Source organism: Pantherophis guttatus, chromosome 3 (genome assembly GCF_059756535.1).
Source record: "Pantherophis guttatus breed Tessera chromosome 3, ASM5975653v1, whole genome shotgun sequence".
In the NCBI taxonomy this organism is placed as follows: Eukaryota; Metazoa; Chordata; class Lepidosauria; order Squamata; family Colubridae; genus Pantherophis; species Pantherophis guttatus.
In genome coordinates, this window is record NC_142065.1 from 147,485,273 (window position 1) to 147,495,150 (window position 9,878).

Genomic DNA, 9,878 nt, shown 5'->3' on the forward strand with positions numbered 1-9,878 from the left:
GTCTTATTATTTTTGCGATGCAGGAGGCGATGAGCATGGTCACCTCATGGCTGCTGCTGAAACATCCGTTCGTCAGCTGTTTGCCCCTGAAGCCGTGCATGCGCTTCCAGCCATGCTTCCCAGGATTCTGCATCATGCCGTCAGCCCGGCCATGCCGCTGCGACCAGATGTCCCGTCACCGCAGTCGCCTCCCTGTTCTTCACTAATGGCTTTTGCGGCGGCCATTAGTGTGGCAGATTGGGCACAGTGGCTAGGGTTGTGAGAGCAGCCATTAGGTAAGGGCATGTGGGATGCATGGGGCATGTTCCCCCCCTCCCCCCCCTCTGGCCTCGCCTCCTCACCTGTTATTTGCGTGGCAAGCAACCAGAGGAAATGTCGGGGACTGGCTGCACATGCGTTTAAATATTTTCAGGGAGGGCTTATTTTCAGGGGAGGGCTTATTTTAGCGCATGCACTCAAAAGCCTGATTGGGCTTATTATCCAGGGAGGTCTTATTTTCGGGGAAACGGTATGTTTACTTCAGCTTAATATTCATAATTATTATTTGGATTTTAATGATATCTGACTCCAAGAAGAATATGGATGGCTTACAATATTTAAAATATGTAATTAAAAACACAATTAAAACATAACAACATAAATGACAGCAGGGGTTCCATAAACACTGTAACCCCAGGCCTGGGAAAGAAGAACAAGTGTTAAGCAGAAGTTCTTCAGAAGGTTTATCCATCAATACAATGCTGATAAACGTAACCTTATGCACCCATGTTTACTTATATGTGTTTTCTTTATAGATGATCTGTTTGTCTCCTTCCCTCGCTATCAAGTTTCTTTTCATTTTTTCCTATTTGGTAGTTCTTAGGTTTCATAGATAACAGCCAGTTTGACCTTAGAAGGAACCTCTGGTTATTTGCTGAAAAAGTGCAGTGTTTCTCAAAGCAGTAGGATGAATATGTCCTGATCAATTAGCACATCTTTTACCTTTATAGCCATAATAATAGCAGTGGGCCTTGCTCTTGCTGTGAACCAGGAAATGAAATGAAAGATAATAGGCAAGAGCTAAAAGATCCATGAGCAGCAATGCAATTTGTTAAAAAAGAAAAGAACAAAACCCCAAACCCTCGATATCGTGACAACTCAATATGTTTCTTCAGTAATTCATCTGATACTTTGACACATCCACAGGTCAGCTGCAAGCTGATTCCAGTTAAATATATTGCCTTCTCTAATACAATGACTTTCCGGTACGATTAACCCCATGATGTTTAGTGGTGTTTATTTCAAATTAAGCATATTGACATTGCCATTTTAGGCCCTCACCATTTAATTTTTTTAAACTGACATTATCATTTCCCTGACAACATCACTTTTCCGTATTGGCCTTTGAATGTTGCATCTCATCTTGTCCCCAGTTCATGAGTAAAACTGTTATTAAATCATATTTTTTTCCTCTTAAGTGACATCTTACTGCAGCTTCAGGCTATATAAAATCTGTAATGTTTTGCCATCTATTATTTTAGGGGTAAGGTCAGTTGATGATCAGTAGTGTGTAAAGGAAATCTTAGGGGTTCAGGCATTCAGGCTATTGCTTGTTGAGTTCTGCTTCATTTTCCCTTTCCTGTAGCACTTTATTTCCTTAGTTCTGTTTATTATCTGTTGCCATCTTCTTTCCAGTCTTCCAACAAGTACAAATAAAGGAGAATACATAAATATGCAAAAAAAAAAAAAAAAAAAGGCACCAGGACTCAACCTTGTGGCAGACTTTGTTTATTTATTTGTTTATATTTCACATTTCTGAACTGCCCTTCTTCAAAGAGGGACTCTGGTTGGTGTACAATAAAACATCAAAATATAAAATAGTATATAAAAATTGAAATGTTAGAGTTAAAATTTTAAAAAATTATAAAAGGTTTTAAGGAGGTAAGAATAATTAACCCTGCTATTAAAAAAAAAAGGTTGTCATGGCATAACCAACACTGCGTGTTCCTTTGGGTGCCCCATGCAAAGCCACACAGCGATGTTTTAACCCTTTTTCAGAAGGCCAGACGAGTGGGGACCCACCTCATGTCCATGGGAAGGAGCTTTACTCTCAGTGTCATGGGTAGAAAATTGCAGCATCATAAATTATATAATTTATCTTTACTTTCAATCCATTATGCATTAATATTGTTCTCCAGACATATAAATCTTTAGCACAAAACCAATAATGATATCTCTTCTTTATAAAGTATCCACCTAATAAAGCATATTCAAATACACTGTTCAATGTCTCTCTTTTACTTGAAAAAAGGCATTTGAATTACCAACTAAAAAAAATTCACACTTTATTAAGATTGCAAAATACACTTTTAAAAGTTTAATTTTGTTTTAGGATGCCGTTTGGATATCTGAGTTGTTGAAGATTAATTTTCAAAGCATGATTTTATGCTGTCACACAAACAGAAAAAATATTTTTGGAACAGGCTCTCAAAGCATGTTTATTTAACAAGAACACAATGTTTTGCTGTACAAAAACTCATCAGAGAATGAATGCATGCTTTCATTCTGCATATATTTTAATAAAATATGTGCAACTGATACCCTAATGATAGTATGGGATTGTACAAAACAGAGTTAAGATCAATTAAAACTTTACCTTTTTCAGTCTGCTATAGGTACTATATACTAGAATTTTTTCAATTCTTCTTTCCCAGTATTTTAATTTTATAATATCTTCATTTATTTATATGTTGTCTAGGCCACTATTATCAAAAGACTTTGAACAGCTTACAATTTGTTTACAGTAACTGTTAAAAAATCAAAGAAACTCACAAGAGATATATTACTTTCACCACATCATAATAGATGTCCACATTCAGGGATAGTTCGACATTCCATCTCATCCTCAAATGTTCTTCAGAACAGCCAGGTTTTCAAGGGTCTTTCAGAGAAAAGGCAGTTCTTATATTTAGGGGAAGCTTAATCCACAGGAGGGAAATAATCACTGAGAAATGTGATGGAATGACGTTTCTGAAGGAGACTCAAAACTCAGCCTGTTTTTGAAGACATTTCCTCAGCTGGAAAGTCTTAATATGTCTTGTTCTCATTGGATGGTCAGATTCTATTGATTGATGGGCAGATTTGAGACCCAAAACATGGTCTCAGAGAAATGGATGACCTAAATTACAAAGGAACATCCAGGACCTACAATTATCCTTGGAAGAATTTACATCTGCTGCAGTAGAGGTGTTATAACAGCAAGTTTGGGTGCGCCCATAATAACCTATGCCATGTCTCCTTATGCTGAACCAACTACAGTTTATGAATAGTGTTCAAGAGCAGCCCCATATATTCCAGCTTGTAATAATCCAGAGGCAGAATGACAGAGGCATAAGTAATTATCAACCAGATGTAATTATGCAAAAGCCTGGTGGCCTCAGCTTCTAGCTAATGTTTTAGCAGCAATCTTAAATCCAGGAGGATCCCAAGTTTTGAGCCAAATGCGTCTGAAAAGAACTACACTATCCAGAGCTGAAAATAGACTATCTCTGGAATTGGTCAATTTCTGAACCTACTAGGCACTCTGTCTGCTAGGATTAATCTTAAATTTTGATTGCTCTGTCACTTGTTGGGTTATGACTTTACGTTTGATTTAGAACAGAGTGTCAAACTAGTGGTGTGTGGGCCAGATACGTCTCACAAGGCCACGCCCACGTCCACGAATGGTAAAAATGTCACAAAATGTCACATGATGGTAACGTGACACGGCGTGTTTGACACCCATGATTTAGGTTGAGTAACTTAGCCAGCTAGGTCAATACAGCCAAGTCAATACAAAGCCACCCAATTCAATACATTCTCAGAAAAAAACAAATTGAATGACTATTGATAAATGGTATGCTTTATATTTACCTCTAATGATACTGCACTTTGGCTTCAGTATTTTCAAATGAGAATGTTGGTCCTTCGTAGACAATATAGTTTCTTTCAGTACCTGGACTATTCTCACAAGTATCTACTGCTACTACATGTCCTGCTTTATTAGGAGTCATCAAATGCTCACCAGTCAAAGTTGATTTGCTCATTGCCCAATCTTCTTCTTGAATGCTGATTTCTGAGCAAAAATTCCCTGAAATGTCTGTTACTAGAGGACAACTAATCATATCCTTTGTATCACAGAAACTCTCGCCATATTTCACAGCAGGAGATTTATAGGCTTCAAGGGACATCTTTGTAGTTGCAGTTATAACAGTTTGCATAGTTGGAACATTCAGAGAGGAATGACTATATTTATATGCATATTCTTCACTATAATGAGGATAGTTAGCATTGGCTTGACATAATCCATAGCTAATTCTTTCTCCATAATTATTTTCTCCTAAGGACTGTTTCATCTCCTGATGTTCATGGACACTGAGTGAAGTTGCATGACACTGAAGTCCATTCAGCAAGAGGTGATCACTGTCCATTGGAATATCCATTACCTCTTTGTGAAATGTAGGATATAAATTGGAATTGACATAACCAGGAAATGCACAATCATAACCATAACCTGATGTGGATGTGTAGATTTGGGAGGCTGGATAGTTCTGGAGAGGTGATGCTATATCCCCTTGAAAATTGGTTGCGTCGTAAGTAATGTGGTATGCTTCTGAACTTGGAAATAAGTGAGACTGAGCAAGGAATGGTATGCTGGCATCTGTGAAAATGCTACATTTTTCTGGTCCTTCTTCATATGATACAGGATGGATGTAGGAAAAGTGATTACCATTCTCACTGCATGCTGTTCCTGTCTAAAAAGAATATTAATGGACACACACACATACACACACCTTTTACTAAATAGAATTGTTGACTATTGTTTAAATTATTTTTCCAGTATTTTTATCAGGATGTTTAGATTATATATCAGATTTCAAGACCAACTGATGATGTTTATGTTCTTGGAATTTCCACAATACATATTTTTTTTAATTGCAACAATAAAAGTTATGTAGCTCTTTATCTCTATTCAAAGGACAATGTCTAATGATGCCTTCCATTTAAAGGACTCCAACCCAAGAGAGAAGGGTTAAATTTAGTTATGAATAATTAACATTTGCAAGCAGACTCAGCAAACATTTTGGTCACTTTATCAATCTCTTCCATAGCAATGAGATATATTGTATTTCTATTTGAATCACGGCAATTATTTTTAAATTTCTATTGATATGAATTCCACCCCATTCTGAGGGGCAAAATGTTGTTCTATTAAGTCCTGACTTCTGATGAATATTTACAACATGTATCTGTGGGACTAGGATGGACTAGGATGGACTAGGAAGAAATCCACATTATTCAGAACAGAGATACAGAAATAAACAAATTATTGTATCGTACAAGTGAGAAATCCATTGAGAAATGCATGTGTGACTATCAATTTAATTTTCACAATCATCTGATGATTTGATGATTTGTGGTCAAAAATAGTAACTGACTACTCAATTTAATGTATTCTATAACAGCCTAAGTCTTAATAACATCACCTACTGACCTTACTATTTGCTTTGCCATAACATTTGATAGTGTTTGTTGTATATGTTGTATTTAAGTCTGCCAATAACTGCAAAGTATTAATAAATGCCTGACCTATCCGGAAAGTGACATAATACAGGTGTGACATGGCTATTATGGATGCTGTTGTATAATAAACAGCATAATAAAATATAGTCAATTAATTCCATACTACCCTCTCAACAGAGGCATAAATACTTAGTATACAGTCTACATTCTCAGTTCTATAAGCTATGGTAAATGTTAGGAGACAACATATATACAGTATTACTTATTTTTAGTGGAGCAAGAAAAAAGTCAAAACTCAGGCTGTTTTTGCTAAAATGATTTTATATTTTATATAACATTATATAATTTATATGTTATGGGTTTCTGTTTTTTTAATTTCTGAGACCCTGTCATATTTGAAGAGCTAAAATTCTGCATTCATTATGGATCAATGAATATAAATGAATGCTCACATTAGTTATGATAGTTCACATCAACATTTCTGATGATACCGCAGACCCAGTTACCTGAAACTCAAGAAACCGTTTCTTCTGGGAGGTGTGAGATGATGTTTGCTTTTTAAGAGCACTTCTTCTGATCTCAGTCTCTGATTTACTTTCTGGTCTAGGGTGGTCATGAATTCCCTTAGCCTGAAATAATATTGATACAGGAACAGAATAGAGCATTAAAAAGCCGATATATAACAAGATAGACATTAATTATCTATATTAACAGACAGCAGCTTTCCTGGGGTTACAGCAAGAATGGTTCCTAACTTCACCTGTAAATATTGGAGATTTGAATTTGAATCTTTGGCTTGTCTTCAGTGCACATATGAACATTTTTCTTATGTGGAGAATGTATATAACATATGGAAGCATCCCGGAAATTTCATGCATTAGTAAAGACTAAAGCTTAGGTATGAGTCTTAAAAGTCCAGTATAAGTGATTTCAGGATCCAGTGGCTTTTCAGATTTGCACAGCATTCTGCACTGCAAAATAGCCCACCAGTCAGTCTCTTTGTTACATGAACCTAGACATGTAAGCACTAATGTTAAGTCTTTCATGGACATAACACATCTATAGTCTTTGGATTGCCCAGGAAGCAAGGCTTTTAAGTGTAACTCCTTAATTTAAAACTCTTTTTTTTGGTTGTTGTTGTTAAAAGAGGCACAAGTAGCACTCTCCTTCCTTGTTTTAAAACCTCAAAGCAATGGCTTAAAAACAAGTCTGATATGCAATATATTGAATAGCCAGTTAAGTGTCTCGGTCTGCAGGCTCACAAAAGTTGTAGGCATTAACTGAGTGCAATGCATTTATTTTATTCAGATACGAATAACTATTATCAGATAAGGGAAATACATGTCTTAGCAGGTTGCATTAAGTTATACACCATAAGATTGTTTGTTTTTGTTTTAATTAGAAGAAATCTATAGAGATAGCCTACTTGGCATTTGTATTTTACCTGGAAAAATATTGCTTTGCCCTCATGTCTCCAGAAGTTAGTTACTGGATAGCCACTATGTCCTCGGCAAGCAATCAGTTCAAGAGTTGAGCTGCAGTTGGGACAATGCTTTTCTGCAAGATAGACAACTACATTGGAAATATATAAGATTGAAGACGTCTATATAGTGAGATAGAAGTACTGTATAAAAATAATGTGCAGTATATTTTGATTTTGCATAATTTGGGAATTATAAACTGACACATTTTCACAGATTTTTCTGTGGGGAAACAATGTGGTTTCATGTGTACTTTTCCCACCTGCAGTAGAATCTTCAGTTACAGGAATGACATTGATAAATTATTCCGGGAATGTCAAGAACATTGCTTTGTAAAAGCCTTTTAGATACCCTAAGGCTCATTTCTTGCAAGGAGTTTCACCTCTCCACGGTTGTAGATGACACACAAATGCCTGTTATAAATAAGTATCTGGCATATATGTATATGCATATATATAAATAGGTTAATGAATAACTTGGAGATTCTATTTTTAAGCAGTAAGAGCTGAGTAAAACTATACTAAATTTTGAAATCTGAGAAGGGAGAAACTGGTTTTGTTGAACTTTTCGCTAGAAGGGAAGGTTCCCAACAGCTACAAGGATGGCTGTTGCATAGCTCACTTGCCTCCCCACCCACGATTCTCACTTTGTTGCTTTTGTCGAGCCTTATCACATATAGCAGGCCGAAGTTGAAGTTTCATCCCATCAGGCAGGATGCAGTTTCTGGCACACACCACCACACCAAGGCAGGATTTCTTGAGGATCTGGCAATTGTGGTTGTTGGTGTTGCGCATGGCCCAACCGCTAAGATGCCTTTGTGCGTTTTTATCTTCAATGGTATAGATATATCGCAAATACCCATCAGGCCACTCCTGGAAAGAATCAAAGTGTTTGGGCTCCTGCATAGGAGACAAATACATGAGAGGAAGGAGGGGGGGGAAAGGAACAGATGTAGAATCTATCTATATACTACTAAAACTCATGTTTCCATAATCTTTAACGGGAAAGAACAGTGCATCATAAGGCAATAATTTTTGAACCAAAAATTGGCTAAATGGGCTCAAAAGCAAAATGTGTCCCAAATCTGGGATGCATGATTCCCGTGGAATTGAAATTTAGCAAATTTTATAAGTCATTTTATGACATAATGCAAAATGTCATAAAACATTTCCTGTCATTTTACTGGGCTATACAGTTCAACAGATGCATCTCTGAATGTATCCAAACTTTTCCAGTGAAGGCAGTACATTACAAGTTCTGTCATTGTTGAAGGCATTAAGAAATATGATGAAGAAATGTCTCTGAGAGGCTGACCCAATGGGACTAGTGTATGAGCAGGATTGAAAATAGCCAATTCTCCCTTTTAAAAAAAAAGGTGGGGGGGGAGAATTATAGAAACTAGCTTGGGTGTGCGCACATCAATACATGTAGTATATTAATTTACTACATATTCCGATTCCATTCGAACAAAATGCTAAAACATAACTCTCATTAATAAATACAACTCCTATATTTAATTGATAGCATGCTACAATATGTCCAAACAAATAAACCCTGCTATGAATCTGGTCAGACAATGTTCAGGTATCAGTAACATTCTGACCCCAAACCTACTCAATCCTATTTTTTGCTTAGTTTTATATGTTGCGGAGTTCTAGTCACAATGCATTCATAACAAATATAGTGGCTGGGTTCCCTGCTTTAGTGTGGTGCTGAGCGCATCCAAAAGCCTCTTCTATGCCATTCCTCTTTAGAAATTCCTCTGATATTCAGTTGAGGCACTCGCCATCCCCCCTTAAATCAGTACAAAACAATAAGGTACAACAGCGAGATACAGAGAGTACATAACTTTGTCGTCCTTATTTCTAATCTTTGGTCTGCCTTTGTTGTGTCTGTCCCAAAACACCACCAAATGTTAGGACCTGATTTGTGAGTCTGTCAATCAGCATAGGCCCTGTCAGCTCCTCTGGCTTTGTGGCTGTCTCTCTTCAGAAGATTATATGTTTTCCTAATGAGAAGAACACTCTGCCTGGGCATCTCCTCGGTTAAAGAAATGTGGACTAAAGAAAATATTGGAACAGCTCAGGGAAGCAAGAGTCCTTGGCTCATCAGCATACACTCATTGCCAAATTCTATCCTGCTTCTGCCTCTGGAGAAAATTTACTACAGTTGGGAGGCATGCTGTATTCCACTGGGCAGAAAGGACTTTGCAATTAATTCACAAAGCCAATCTAATGACTCCGTGCCTTCTTTACAAACCTCCCTCTGCTCTGTACCTGTGGTAGCTTGGGATCGTTGATGTCCCAGGTTAACTTCATTCCAAAGGAACAGATGTAGTTAGATTCATCAAAAGATCCCTTTGACATTTTCATCATGAATCTAGAAGAACCTACTCATTTTAAAAAAAAAGAAGATATGAGGTACTTCTCTTGTTCCATCATTTGGAGAAAAGGTTTCATTTCAGATTGTTAAAAAAAAAATCAGTAACGTTCTTTCTGGTCATAAGATTTTTCCCGAATCATATTGTTATGACTGTTTAAAAACATAGGACAAGTTCCTTGCACTAACAAATAACATTCTGTATATAAATAAATGTCATATAAATCTATAGAAATGAAAATGATCACATAGTTTTTCCTCAAGGGTCCAAAGCACAAGTGCACAACAGTTGCTCATGATCATAGTTTAGTGCTGCACATTAAGTTGGTGTTCACTCATACATCCAGATTCCAATGTAAAATCATATAGAGAGTATTATATATGTCAATAATTTATGTATATATTTTACTATATATATATTTACACTAAAAGTTATGGCAACACATACACACAATTGCACAAGTTCATGCATGGTCA

At 36.6% G+C, this 9,878-nt stretch overlaps 1 protein-coding gene across 1 annotated transcript; it reads right to left on the minus strand.

The window, feature by feature from the left end:
• Nucleotides 1-1,800: 1,800 nt before the first annotated feature.
• GCM2 (GCM transcription factor 2) lies at nt 1,801-9,397 on the minus strand. The gene is made up of 5 exons (XM_034429035.2): nt 9,299-9,397; nt 7,669-7,921; nt 6,986-7,098; nt 6,048-6,170; nt 1,801-4,772 (listed from the first exon to the last, which is right to left on the minus strand). The coding sequence occupies exons 1-5, from the start codon at nt 9,395-9,397 to the stop codon at nt 3,894-3,896; spliced, it is 1,467 nt and encodes a 488-aa protein (XP_034284926.2). The 3' UTR covers nt 1,801-3,893.
• Between the last annotated feature and the right edge of the window lie 481 nt (nt 9,398-9,878).